The 15,228-nt window shown below is 37.8% G+C and overlaps 1 protein-coding gene across 2 annotated transcripts in view; it reads right to left on the reverse strand.

The window, feature by feature from the left end:
* The window catches only part of WDR26 (WD repeat domain 26), a 42,332-nt gene that overhangs the window by 12,712 nt on the left and 14,392 nt on the right, over positions 1-15,228 (reverse strand). For both annotated transcript variants that reach the window (XM_045537109.1, XM_045537110.1), the window contains exons 7-9: positions 9,421-9,559; positions 2,961-3,101; positions 1,053-1,172 (exon numbers count right to left, since the gene is read on the reverse strand). In XM_045537109.1, the coding sequence (XP_045393065.1) occupies positions 1,053-1,172; positions 2,961-3,101; positions 9,421-9,559 (400 nt within the window). The remainder of the gene's footprint in view (positions 1-1,052; positions 1,173-2,960; positions 3,102-9,420; positions 9,560-15,228) is intronic.

Raw genomic sequence — 15,228 nt, forward strand, 5'->3', positions numbered from 1 at the left:
AGTTCTGAGAGGAATTACCGTTCCCGTTTCATAGATTAGAGAACTACCAAGTCCGGTACCCTGAAGGCTTAACCACTGTGTGGGACAGCAAAGTCCGAAGAAACACACATGGTTGTCTCGCACCTCGAGAACTGAGAACAGCTTACAATCAAGCTGCAATAATATGACACTAAATTCCATGTGTTTCAAACCAGCTTAATAAAAGAAACTGGTGGCTTGTTTTCACTAAATTAAATGATTTATTATCTTAATTTTAGTTTAAAAAATAAATCTGGACCAGGCACAGTGGCTCGCATCTGTAAATTCTAACACTTTGGGAAGCTGAGGTGGGAAGATCACTTGAGCCCAGGAGTCCGAGACCAGCCTGGCCAATAGAGCAAGACCCCATCTCTACAAAAAATAAAAAATTAGCTGGACGCAGTGGCGCATGCCTGTAGTCCCAGCTACTCGGGAGGCTGAGGCAGGAGGATCACTTGCACTCTAGCCTGGGAGACAGAATGAGACCCTGTCTCCAAAAAAATAAAATCTGAAAGTGCCTATTAGAACAATTCAAGTTTATCACTCCAACAATCCAAGATAATCGGAGCAGCTACTGAGCAGAAGATAACCCGGAGATTGAAAAGTTCTCTGATAGCACTTATCACCAATATCCCTCAAATATTTAAGACAGTCTATCCATGAAATTCAGCAATTTTTTTTTTTTTTTGGTGACAAAAATTTAAGGGCAGAAAATCTCAAAAGCAATTAAATGCTTTCCATTCCTATAAATTAGAAATTTGCTTATAAGAACAAAAATGTTTAGCAAAATAAATTTTTTGTTTTACTAAACTCAAAGTCTATACTTTGTTATACAAACATCTGAAGTCGTTAAAAGAATGAAGGAAAAAATAACAGAAAATTCTATAGGATGGTGCTTGCCTAGGAGGATGGCAAAGTAGGTCTGTATATAGTATATTTTATAAAAGATACTGAGTCAAGCGAATTCTTTATTTAAACAAAACTAAATTTGCTTTTAAACAGGTAGCCATCGGGAAGGGGCACCGAATACTCACACACTGATAGAACTGCCCACGCTGCCCTCCAGTCACAAAGCGCTTCCCATCTGGATTCCAAGCCACACTTGTTAAACTGTCTTCATGAGACTGGCTCATTTTTGTCCTCAGTTCTCCTGTCTACAAGGAAATAAAACTGTGCATAAGACCTTTAAGATAACCCTCTAAAGAGAATATGTAAAGAAAAAAAAAGAATGTGTAAAAAAAAAAAAAAAAGGTAACTGGGATATCTGGTGAATTTGGTATTTTAACTGGTCCTACCAAGAAAAAAAAAAAAGAAAGAAAAAGGCTACAGCATTCAGAAAAGAAATTAAGACCTTGAAGAAAAACCTACCGTTGAACTTCCTGTCTGGCATAGGTGACCCAAAGAGTACATATGATGAGATAAACTTCAATAAATCTCTCATCTTAATCAATTACATTCATAAACTAAAACTGAACATGTAATTTTCCCCAAGCAAGATGATGAAAATCCCAAGGCTACATACCTATACTTTCTGAAATTCTACTTCTCCTCAGTCCAAAGTTCTTTGTAAATTTTACTCTAAAACTATAGTCAATGCAATTAGCAATTCCTCACAAACATGACTGACTACTGGCTAGAAAAACTATGTTCTTACACTAGGACAAAGAGAAGTCTAAATTATGTTAAATTTCGTATTCAAATGCTTACAACATACTAGGGAAGATGGGAAGAGAAAGATTATTTTTCTGCCATGGAACCTTATTTTAATTGAAAGTAATAGAAACGGGAAGCCTTCTACTGTTCCCCACAGCCATTCTACAGCGTTTCCAACCAAGCCGGAATATTTAGTGGTTACAACCCTCAGATATCCTCCTGTGAACATTTTCTAAGTTATTCAACTTAGAAGGTATACACATACCATTTAATCTAGTGTTGATTCCATTTTGTTCAGGGATTAGAAACAGGATCTGAGAGATAATAGCTGCCCTTGATATAATAAAAAGTACATGGGCATAATTTTCCTGTGAGAAATGGGTAATCAAAAGTAAAAATAAAGAGTGAAAACCAAGGGTATGATTAAGAAATAGGGCCAAGTACTAAAAGCAAAGAGGGCACAAAAACAGAAACCCAAATGTCTGCCTTACACTGGAAAAAAAAAAAATGTTCAATGATCTAAATCATTCCTGCAAATTTTGAACTACTCTCACCTATTTACCCTTTTGGGTTGATTGATATAAACAGTTAACATAAAAGTTGAAAAGCACAAACAAATACACATAAAACAGCTAAATTCTTGGCATTTTCTATTCACAAATATGTTAACACACTCAGTGCTAAAGGTAGGAATGGTCTTTTCTTCTGTTATACTCAAAACAATGAGTAGATGAAGTTATTATTTCTTAGAAACCTACCTAAAAACACAAATAATATGAAAACTGATTAAAAGATCACCTTTTCAGAACAATTATATAAAGTATTGCATAAAACAACAGTTTAACCATTCAGAAATTCAACATTGCCTCCAAGGCACATATAGGCACTATAAATTAAATCTCTACTATACGATCAAGACTACATATGTAGTCCCATTGGAGGAAAAAAAGCTTTAATGGAAAAAAAAAATTTCTTTCATCTTTTAGATCAGATTTACTTCAAGCTGTGTTTTATTGAGAAAGCCATCTATTCTGTTTTGTCACCTCCCTGAACCTAATCACAAATACAACACCGATCACTCTTTCAAAAACTATTATTTAGCATAATATTTAAATGCATAAATCTGAACACTTGGGTGCCACTTGAAGAACTGTCTTTTCCAAGAGATACATTATAGTCATTTAAAGTTGAATGGCTCTGTTCTAAAAACCAAGAATAAAATTATAATGCGTATGTGCACTATGACTTTGCTATACTTAAAGGCTAAACCAAGGACGGAACTCGCTCACTTGTACGTTCCAAAGCCAAAGCTCAGAGCAGTCATCCGGGCCACAAGCAACAAGATAGTTGTCATCTGGACTCCACGCAATATAAGAAACGCCGTAAGCATGTCCTTCTAACGTTTTAAGCAGTTTTAGCAGGTGTGTATCCTAGGAGGGAAAATAGACAACTCGGTTAACTCCCATCCCTAAAGTCATGTTTTCTGGGACAAGAACTCAAATAGCTGCAAAGATGTACTTGGATAATATAAATTGAGGAGATTTTCATACAATTTTCTCCTCAACTAAAGCTCTAACAGCCTGCTTCATACTGACTCATTCACACTGCAACATCTATTAAGCATCCACTATGCACAAGGCATTTGTGCCAGATGAAAACATAAAGATGACACAGAATTTGCCCTTAGGAAGCTTTTGAGGGAACTGAAAACAAATGGGTATAAGAGCTCTTATTTAACAACTTTATTAAGATATAACTTACCATAAAGTTCATCCTTTTAAAGTGTACAGTTCAGTGGTTTTAGTATATTCAGAGTTGTACAACTATCATCACCACCTTATTTTAAAACATTTTCATCACCCCCAAAAGAAGCTCCACACCCATTAGCAGTCCTTTGTCCTCTCTCCTTGCAGCCTCGGCAGACACTATTTTCTCTCTATGGATTTGCCTATTCTGGACATTTCATATAAATGGGAATTCTACATGGTATGGTCTCTTGTAACAGGGTTCTTCCACTTAGCCTAATGTTTTCAGGGTTCATCCAGGTTGTAGAATGTATCAGTATTTCATTCCTTTTTATTGCTGAATAATATTCCACTTTACAGATATACTATATTTTGTTCATCTCATCAGTTGATGAACATTCTGCATTGTTTCTACTTTTTGGCTATCATCAATAATGCTACTGTGAACAAGTATGAGTTTTCACATGAACATGTTTTTATTTCTTTTGTCTATACACGTAATAGGATTTCTGGGTCGTATGTTAACTCTGTTTCACATTTTGAAAAACTGCCAAATTGTTTTCCAAATGGTTGCGCCATTTTACATTCCTACCAGCAAAGCTACCACTTATTTAGTGCTAATCAATATCAGCACTATTTATAAACAATCTTATTTCTTATAAATCTAAGAGGTAGGTATTACCCTCTCCCCCGTATTACAGGGAAGGAAAGAGAGGTATAGAAAGGCCAGAAACAGGCCTGTTTATGGTATGGTGAGGATGTCAATCTGGGCTGCTTAACTGCAAAGCCCACTCTGTAAGCGCTGCAGGCTGAACTGTGAGGTGTTAGCAAGGGGCTATGCTGGAAGAGTTGACATGTTGGTTTTAGGGTAAGGGCTCAAATTTTATCCTGTGGGTGAAAAACCACTTGAAAATTTTTAGCTAGGGAATATATTTTATATATATATATCTATCTCATATATATGACATATATAATATAAATACAATACGGTACTTGGCCCTAGGGAGAGAACCGGGACAACTCTATGGAAGACAATCAGAAGGAAGAGACAGAGAGTAAGGAAATAACTAGCCCGTGCAGCAGCCACGGTTAAGAGTCACAGTTCCCAAGAAATGAGGCCCTAAAGTGAGATGCTCAGGACTACAAGAGGTCATATCAAAAGATACTTTAGAGATAAAAATGACACAACAGAATGTAGTAAGAAATGTTCAAAGACAACCTCCAGATTTCTGATTTCGAGGATATCAGTGGATGTTTACAGAGGAAGTAAGAGTTTGGCTCGAAGTGGGAAGAGACAGTAAGTTTTAGACTTTAGTCTACAGACTCACTGAGTCCAGCTTTGAGCCTGCGGGGAAATTCCAATGGCGATGACCTACAAGCAGTTAGAAGCAAGTCTGGAACTAATCTGATAAAATTCGGTTGGAGATTTTCCCCCCAGAAATGTCCCTGAGAAATGGACTGTGCTTTGATTCTCACTGGGCTCTGAGTTTATCATTCATAAAATCATCTAGTTCAAGTCTCCATTGTTTTGAAAAATTTAAATAGTTACCAATGCAACTACTTCTGATTTTTCTTTGGGAATGGGGCAACAGGCATGAGGTAACTGTGTTAGGTCAGCAGGATCACTAGGTCAAAGCAGTGTGCGTAATTTCCTAGCCAGATCTCTCTGACTAGCTCAAGGTCACCCAGGAACAAACTTTCATTCACAGATATGGTACTCCAGATCAACACAAAAATTTGCTTTTAAACTGAAGAGGAACTGCTTTAGAATTATTTAACTCAAAAACTACTTGTTTCATGCATTTTAATTTAAAAAATCCTGTAAAAGTTGAAAACAGACAAGGATCTTCCCAAGTACAGTGCCTTTATGCTAACTTATTCAAAGTGGAAATACCATGATCATGGAGTCCACGTGACTTTCTTGGATTTCTGGGGGGCAATGGGTGAAATTCATTTTTAGGGCAAAGATACAAAAAATTGTTAAAGGAAACTAGGCATTGGAATCATACCAACTCAAGGCTCTCTTATGTATTCTTGTTTCTTTTTTTGAGACAGGGTTTTGCTCTGTTTCCCTGGCTGGAGTGCAGTGGTTATGATCACAGCTCACAGCAACCTCAAACTCCTGGGCTTAAGCAATCCCTCCGGCCTCAGCCTCCTGAGTAGCTGGGACTACAGGTTTGCACCACCATGCCCACCTAATTTTTCTTATATTTTCTGTAGAGACAGGGTCTTTCTATGTTGCCCAGACTGGTCTTAAACTCCAGGCCTCAAGAGATCCTCCTGCTTCCACCTCTAAAAGCTCTGGGATTACAGGCATGAGCCGCCATGCCTGGCCTCTTTTTTCTATCCATTAAAAAACACACACACACACAATACATGTTCAAAAGGAGAACATATTTTCTTAGCATTTTTGCAAATAGTGTTTGACATAACAAAAATAAAAGAGTTAAAAAGTCCAAGAGGACTTACTGTAGTACAGGTTATCTAAAAATTACGGTCTCTAAAACCCTCTATAGGCTGGGTATGGTAGCTCACACCTGTAATCCCAGCACTCTAGGAGGCTGAGGCAGGAGGACCACTTGAGGCCAAGAGTTCGAGACCAGCCTGGGCAACATAGCAAGACCTTGTCTCAACAACAACAAAATTAGCCAAGCATGGTGGTGCAAGCCTACGGTCCCAGCTACTAGGGAGGCTGAGGTAGGGGGATCCCTTGAGCCCAGGAGTTTGAGCGAAAGGGTGAGACCCTGTCTCAAAAAATAAATTAATTAAAACCTTTATATATTTTGGATTATAATGTAAGCATTAACTCTGCATTTCCCAAGGTAACATGGCCACAACAGCCCTCTACATATAACACATATTTCATTCTGCTTTAGCAAAATATACACGAGATCCTCCTTCATCTAGCTGCTACTAACTTCATCAACTTTAACTCTTAGTCTACCAAAAACTCTCCCCCAAACTGCCCAAATGCCAAGCCATGCCTTCTTTCACCCAAGGACCATTCCTAACTAGTTTTGCCTAAATAGTTCTCTTCTTCACCTGAGACTTACTTTTCTTACATTCCCTAGCTTTCCAGTTCCGATAGGATCTCTTCTGTGAGTTCCTGTAGCACTCACACTGTTGCTAGAAAAAAAACCTAATAAATCACAGTTTTGATATCGTTGCCTTCCTTTCAGCTACCTTGCAAATAACTGCTGAATGAAAATATAACTCCTGGCTGGGCATGGTGGCTCACGCCTGTAATCCTAGCACTCTGGGAGGATAAGACAGGAGGACTGCTTGAGCTCAGGAGTTCGAGACCAGCCTGAGCAAGAGTGAGACCCTGTCTCTATTAAAAATAGAAAAATTAGATGGGTGCCTTGGTGCATACCTATAGTCCTAGCTACTCGGGAGGCTGAGGCAGGAGGATTGTTTGAGCCCAGGAGTTTGAGGTTGCAGTGAGCTAGGCTGACACCACTGCACTCTAACTGGGGCAACAGAGCGAGACTTGGTCTCAAAAAAAAAAAAAAAAAAATACACACACACATATATTTATATATATACAAAATTCCTTAGAATAGTATTCAAAAGGCCATGATCCAATCCCAAACTCTTTCTGTACTCTTTTTTAAATTTAAAAAAAATTTTATTTTAGAGATTAGGTCTCGCTTTGTTGCTCACGCTGGAGTGCAGTGGTGTGATCACAGCTCATTGCAGCCTCCAACTTCTGGGGGCTTAAGTGATCCTCCCAATTCAGCCTCCAGAGTGGCTGGGACTGCAGGTGCACACCACCACGCCCAACTAATTGAAAAATCTTTTTGTAGAGACAGGGACTCGCTATGTTGCCCAGGCTGGTCTCAGACTCCTGGGCTCAGGTGATCCTCCTGCCTTGGCCTCCAAAGTGGTGGGTTATAGATGTGAGCCACTGCACCTGGCCTCTTTTTCTAGTCTTATTTCCCACTCTTTGCCATTATTCATCCTATTCTCTTAGTATTATTTTTTTTCAGAGGGGAAGGGAGGGAAAGATTTCCTCTCTTCCTAAATGCCCTTTCCCTATATACTGCATGATGCTTATTTCATTGCATTTTATTTCCCTTTCTAAACCGTACATTCCTTTCATAGGAGTTCTTAATCTGAGATTGTAAGAAGAGGTCCAGGGAGAGAATTATGGGGCCTTGAACTTAAATGGGAAAAAGGTACGTCTCTATTTTCATTAACTACAGCCTGAAATTTGGTATTTCCTTCAATCTTGAACGCCGACAATTAACAAGGTAGTATAGGTATATTAGTATTCTGTATCAGGTAGTATATAAGGTAGTAAATAGTGTAGTATTAGATTATTCTGAACAACAGAATATCAAATCTTTTCAGATCATATTACAGTTGTTGCAAATATCTTGAAATACTACTTACACTCATCCCTACTTTAAAATTCTGATAGTTATATGTGGAGCTAGAATTATTTAATGTGTTAATAAGGCAGCAACATATGTTTTTATACTATGTTGATAACTATATTTCAATATAATTGAGTTTCTTTAGTAATTAATATATATTTGGGCTATGTGTTTCAGTTGACGCATTTAAAAACAGTATTCTAGCCAGGCGCAGTGGCTCACACCTGTAATCCTAGCACTTTGGGAGGCCGAGGTGGGAGGATTGCTTGAGGCCAGGAGTTAGAGATCAGCTTGGGCAATGCAGTGAGACCCTGTCTCTACAAAATATAGAAAACTTAGCTGAGTGTGGTGGCATCACCTGCAGTCCCAGCTACACAGTTGGCTAACGCAGGAGGATCACTTGAGCCCAGGAGTTTGAGGTTGCTATGAGCTATGATGACACCACTGCACTCCAGCCTGGGTGACAGAGTTAGACTGTGTCTCTAAAAAACTCATAAAAACTACCACCAACACCAAAACATTCTGAGAACGGGTCCACAGGTTCACCAGACTTCCAAAGGGGTACATGGTTTAAAAAAAAAAAAAAAAGTAAAGAAAACCTGGCCTTACAGCAAAGAACGTACCTTATTTAACTTTCATCGTTCATAGCATATTGTAGGTATGCAAGAATTGCTGTATGCTCTCAAATTTGATTCTCTTCTTTTAAAAATTATTTCCATCTATGGCTCCTTTTCTCTATTTTTTCAACATGGGAGCCCAAAACTATATCTTGGGCTAATATCATATTTTAATTCTAAAGTTGAAAATAAGTTTATTTACTTCATGATTTTAGGTGAATGACTCCTAAGCCAAAATAGCTCCTTAACCTATTTGGAGTCATGTACTTCTTTGATTGCTTGATAAATGTTCAATTGGCTGAAAGAAATGAGAATACTTATTACCTACAAAAAATCTGAGGCCATCTGGTTACAAAGAAAGACAATTCTGACTTTAGAGGGAACTTAGAATTTGAAATCCAAAACGTAATACTGGTCATATATTTCACTGGGAAAACGAGTGGGGAGGGCTCACCCAGGATCCACAAGTCATACAAGGTATCGAAGGGTTTCAGAAAGCAAAACAGTAATGCGTCTTTTCTGCCTCCTAACAGAATGAACACTACATTTATATGTAAATCAAGTTTTAACAATGACAGAAATTGGCAGAGAAGTTCACAGCAGTGGGTTTGGAGTCAAAATACTCCTGGATGTGAGTCAAACTTTGCCATTTACTAGCTGTGAGAGTCAAGGCATTTAACTCCTATCTCAGTTTCCTCATATGAAAATACGAGATGTTAGCATCTCAGAGTTATTTAGAAGATTAAATTAGATAATGCCCACACATATTTAGCACAATCACTATCACATCACAAATATTCAATAATTTCGATAATATTAATTTACATATATTATCTATACAACATAGGAAGAGGTAAGAAGTAACAAAGATGACAAAAAATGCTCTTGGAAAAGAAAATTATATATATATATGTATATATATATGTATACTTTAAAAACACGTAATCAATGAATTAGATTCAAAATTACCTCCTTTTGCAATGTAAGCACTCGCACTGGGGTACATACCGGATCGACTTGCCATATGATAACTGTTGTATCTTTTGATCCTGTTGCTAGTTTAGTGCCATCATTAGAGAATTTACAGAACCACACTTCATTACAGTGCTCCGTGAGTATCTGCTGAGTATAACAGGGGAACTGCCTCCTAAAACAAACAAGTCCAAAAGTAATTATTCTTTTAAAACAGGTTAGAGTAGTAATAGTGAAAAAGGTTAAATAACTGATAAAACTTTGAAGATCACATCACAAACTTTAAACATAAGATATTAATGCATTTGAAAATCTTAAAAATCAAGTTTATATAGGTATGTTAAAAAATGAAATATAACATTAGGAACTTTTTAGCCAAGGCAACCTTACAGGAAATCAGTAATCTAAAATCTGCTTCAATTTATAATTTACGTTTTTTCCCCTTCAGAAGATTATTGGTCTAAGTCAATTCACATAAATAATTAATATAATCAGGGCCTCGTGTTTATCTGTTTAAGTTGGACAGTATCAGCTGATTGTTCTAGAAGTAATAATATCACATTTTCTTTTTTTTTTTTTTGAGACAGAGTCTCACTTTGTTGCCTGGGCTAGAGTGAGTGCTGTGGCGTCAGCCTAGCTCACAGCAACCTCAAACTCCTGGGCTCAAGCGATCCTACCGCCTCAGCCTCCCGAGTAGCTGGGACTACAGGCATGCGCCACCATGCCCGGCTAATTTTTTTCTATATATATTTTAGTTGGCCAGATAATTTCTTTCTATTTTTAGTAGAGACGGGGTCTCGCTCTTGCTGAGGCTGGTCTCGCACTCCTGACCTCGAGCAGTCCACCCGCCTCGGCCTCCCAGAGGGCTAGGATTACAGGCGTGAGCCACCGTGCCCGGCCTAACATTTTCATTTATATAAAATCCAGGTAAATTTTTCTTTATTGAAAAACCAACTTGGTATAACAAGAAGAGAACAGGCATTGCAGTTCCAGATAGTGGGTTTGGGTCCGTCTCAGTCACAAACGTTGATGTCTTTGGCAAGTCAATAAACTCCTCTGAGCCTCAGTTCCCACATCTAAAGAATGAGAGTAATATCTACCTAACAGGTTTCTTAGAATTCTTAAGTATTAGAAATATATTTAAAATTCCTAGAATAGAATGGATGCTAAAATATGATCACCATCACCTCTGGGAAAGCGCAGAAGTGCAGTCCACTGCAGGGGCGGCAGCCGTTCAGAGCAAAGCCACAGAGTGGGGACAGTAGAGTCTGACAGACTTAGATTCAAATCCTGGCTCAGCCACCCACTAGCTATGATTCTGGGACATTTATTTAATCTCTCCATATCTCGATTTTTCCAACTATGAAGATAATGGTACCTGCCTTAAGAATTCCTTATACAAGGTAAGTAAGAGGATGAGATAAAGAATGTAAAGCATATTTAGACTGGATCTGACACTTAGCGAGTACTTTATAAATAGCAATGAATATATATCAAAGGCAAAAAAAATTCTATGATTTATGATTAACTTTACCAAGTTAAAGAGGAAACAATTACTGTAAAAACAATTATTCCAAGCCTGGGCAACATCATGAGAACCCCACCACTACAAAAAATAAAAAAAATGCCTGTAGTCCTAGCCACACAGGACCATCGCTGGGGCCCAGGAGCTTGAGGCTGCAGTGAGCCATGATCCTGCCGGCACACCCCAGCCTGGGCGACAGAGTGAGAGCCTGCCTCTTAAAAGACAGCCGGACAGGAACTATTCCCATCAAGCACTCACTTTTAGAAATCATTCTATCCTTCTCAGAGCTACACATCAGCACTGACAGAATTTACTGTAACAGCAGAAATACCGTATGTACCCGTGTCACCCAGAATGGCAGCCCTCACCACGTGGCTACCGAACACTTGAAACGTGGCTAGTGGTCGGGAGGAAGCTGACTGATTTACTCTGAATTGCTGTGCATTTAAATGTAAATGGTCACATGCAGTCAGTGGCTACTACTGTTTGGACAGCACAGCTCTACATTATAAAGTCTCTGTATTATTTTTAAAAAGTTATTTAAACATTAATGAATATACTTTTAAGTTTATCTCAAAAAATGGTCTTCCCTATTTTTCCCCCAAGCAATCCATAATTCTAAAACATATTTTGTCAATTCACCAGCCTGATAAGTGATATATATTTAGAAAGAAATTACCATTCTTTATCTGGCACATACGGCAATCTACCTTAGCATCTGGCTATTTGGAGGCTGTATTAAACTTTAATATTAAAGCAACTTAATTTATACACCTGAAACTATTATTCTACATCTGAATCAAAACATAATCACTACTACCTGCCATTTGTTAAGCACTTACTATGTGCCAAGCACCGTGCTACATGCTTTATATATAATACTGCTAGTTCCCTTATAAGGGAAGTACAATCATCCCCATTTTCATGAGGCTCAAAGAGCGCAAATAACTTACAAGATGTCATAAAACTGAGGAATAAGTGAATAGGATTTGAACTCATCACTCACTCCAGTTTTCTTTCCAAATGGCATTTCAAATTCATATTTTTCAAGGCTCTGCTCGATAAAATTCCAATCAATTAAGTACTTTCAATATCAGAAACAGATTTTTCCTCCTCCTATGTTTGTCGGTAGTGATTATCATTTGGTAAATGAGAAACACTTTATATCTAGGTATAAAATACACAGTAATTCAAATGGCTGAAGTTGATCTTGAGTAAAAAGACGTATCTAAAGTTAGGGTAGCAAAATATCTTTAAGAAGGCCTGATTCCTAATCAGAATTATAGGGCACAAATCATCTAGTCTAGTGACAATCAATTGTATTTGAATATAATAACTAAAGTGGTATTTAGATTGTCATTATTTTTTATCATTACTTAAAGCTTTTTTTTTTTTTTTGAGATAGGGTCTTGCTCTGTTGCCTAGGCTGGAGTACAGTGACGTCATCATAGCTCACTGCAACCTCAAACTCCTGGGTTCAAGTGACCTTCCTGCCTCAGCCTCCCAAGTAGCTAGGACTGGTATGTGTCACCATGCCTGACTAATGTTTCTATTTTTTTTAGTAGAGCCATGGGTCTCGCTGTTTGTTGTTACCCAGGCTGGTCTCAAACTCCTGGCCTCAAGCAATCCTTCCACCTCAGCCCCCGAAAAGCACTAGGATTACAGGCATGGGACACTACACCCGGCCCAGTACTTAATCTTTTAAAAAGATTAATACCCAAGGAAAAGCATAGGCTTGTGAAAAAGAAAAAAGATTAATGTAACAGCCCTATATATTGAAGCCCATTTTTAGATGTATTCAAGTGATATTATGTCTTTGCTTAAGGCTAGGCAATGTGGCTAACACCTATAATCCTAGCAATTTGGGAAGCTGAGGTGGAAAGATCGCTTGAGGTGAGTAGTTCATGACCAGCTTGAGCAACACTGCAAGACCCACATCTCTACAAAAATCAGAAAAATTAGCTGGGCAGGGTGTCACATGCCTATAGTCCTAGCTACTTGGGAAGCTGAGGCAGGAGGATCACTTAAGCCCAGGAGTTGGAGGTTACAGTGAGCTAGGCTGACGCCACTGCACTCTAGCCCAGGCAAGACAGCAAGACCCTGTTTCAAAAGAAAAAATTAAAAATTTAAGTTTTTAAATAAAAAAAAATCTTTTAATTGTAAGTTTCTATAAATATTTTATAATAATCCTTTACTAAAAAAATTAATACTTAGCTGTGGAAACAGCAATCCACTGGTTACTGGTTAAAAAAAAAACACACAACAAAATTTTTTTTTTTTAAATCATTATTCCTTACTGGTCAAATTTAACCAAAAATATACATAGACTAACTGTGAAAAATAAAAATTACATACAATTTAATGAAAACTTTTCAGTGCTGATTAGGATTTTTTAAAAAAGTCATCATTTCCTTATTCATAATCAATTCTCTCATCTCCAGAAAGAAAAACTGGTATTTAGATTTTAATGCTAAGATTTAATTTCTGAAAACAGTTTTCTAGTTTCAATGCTAAAATCTAGTTTCTAAAACAAAGTAAAGCAGACAATAAAAATGATTAACTTTTCTTTTGAAGATTTTTAAATGAATACTAGGAATTGAATCAAATTCAGGTTCTGTTTTCCCAGTTCACCAATAGAGTACAACTCTCTCTCAAGATATTATACTGACTTAATGCCTAACATTACTCCCTTAATGTCTTTAAAATCTAGCTCTAGAGAGTAAAAAGTCAAGGCTGGACGACTCCTGGTTTTTGGCTTCGGAGAACTAGGTAGATGGTAGACTTTCACTGAGATTGGGAATTCAAGAAAACAAGCAGACTCTGCAGGGTAAGTGAGAGGGAAAGAAGTTCTATCTGCATGTGCTGTGTTTAAGGGGCCTGGGCAACCTTCAAATTGTGTATTAGCATCTAAGGTTGAGGGGACACATTCTGTAGCTCTGGCCTGTCTCTAGGAGTCATCAGAACCTTGAAAGTATAATCTAAAGATGAGGGAGGAAACAATTCTGGAACATACATGTATTAAAGGGACAAGTAAAGAGGAAGGAGCCTAAGGAATAGCCAGGAATAAAACCAAGAGGCTGGAATGTTTTAGGGTCAAAGGAAAAGTTTCAAAGCAGAGTAGTCAAAAGCTATAGTAAGGTCAAGATACAGGCTGTAAAGTCCCCACTGAACTATAAAGATGTTCCTCACCAACAGTTCTGGCTGCTGCACAAGCCCTAGTGCTACAAAAATCTGAAGAGCGAAGGAAAAGTATGGACAGTGACATTGTGAATGTACAGTAGGCAATGACTTCAAGAAGTCAGCTGTAAAGCGGAAGGGGAGAGAGAGTGGTAACTAGGAGGAGCATAGAGTCAAAGTTTTAAGATTACAGAGAAGAACTTCTAATCAATGGTTATTTCTGAAGAACAAGAACTCTTTCATTCCTATGTAAAACTTTGGAATGCTTTCCCACACAGGATTGTGGGAGCCTGTTCCCTGACCTGAGGGTTGGAAAAAGCTGGACTAAGTATTTTTCATAATTTATTATTAGTATTTTTAGAAATAAGAGTCCTGCCCAGGCTAGAGGGCAGTGACTCAATTACAGATCACTGCAACTTTGAAATCCTGGCCTCAAGTAATCCTCCCGCCTCAGCCTCCTGAACATCTGGGATTACAGGCATATACCACCACATGTGGCGCACATATATATATATATATATATATTTTTTTTTTTTGTAGATATGGGATCTCACTATGTTGCCCAGGCTGGTCTCAAACTCCCATCCTCAAGTAAACTCCTGCCCTGGCCTCCCAAAGAGGTGGGATTACAGGTGTCAGTCACTGCACCCAGTCTCAACATTTAGTTTCATAGGTACTGGTAAAGAAATTAAAGCACTTAGGACAAATACAGGTCACAATCCCATAGAAAATTAAAGCACTTAGGACAAATACAGGTCACAATCCCATAGACTTCAGTTTCCAAACAGGAAGGCAAGCCCTTAACCTACTGACACCTCTTAAACCATGAAGTCTGGCCATTGCTTTTCAATGTATTCTAACAGCAATAAATTTATGAGCCAAAAAAAAAGATTTGGGTTAACAAGTGCCTTAATTTTAACATTGTTCTCAAATCCCCTATGGAGCTATGAACCATAAAACTATATGGCCTTTTACTGTATTATTTTCTCCTACTGCTTTTCAACTTAAATAAAATAACACTTTTAAGTAATTTAAGGCCAATAGAGCAATTATTATTGTTTTATTGCAAGTGGGGAAAGTGAGGTGAAAACTACATACAAATGTGGTTTATGCACACCTAAAAATTATCTTAAATCGAAGTA

This window comes from Lemur catta, chromosome 25 (genome assembly GCF_020740605.2).
Source record: "Lemur catta isolate mLemCat1 chromosome 25, mLemCat1.pri, whole genome shotgun sequence".
Classification (NCBI taxonomy): Eukaryota; Metazoa; Chordata; class Mammalia; order Primates; family Lemuridae; genus Lemur; species Lemur catta.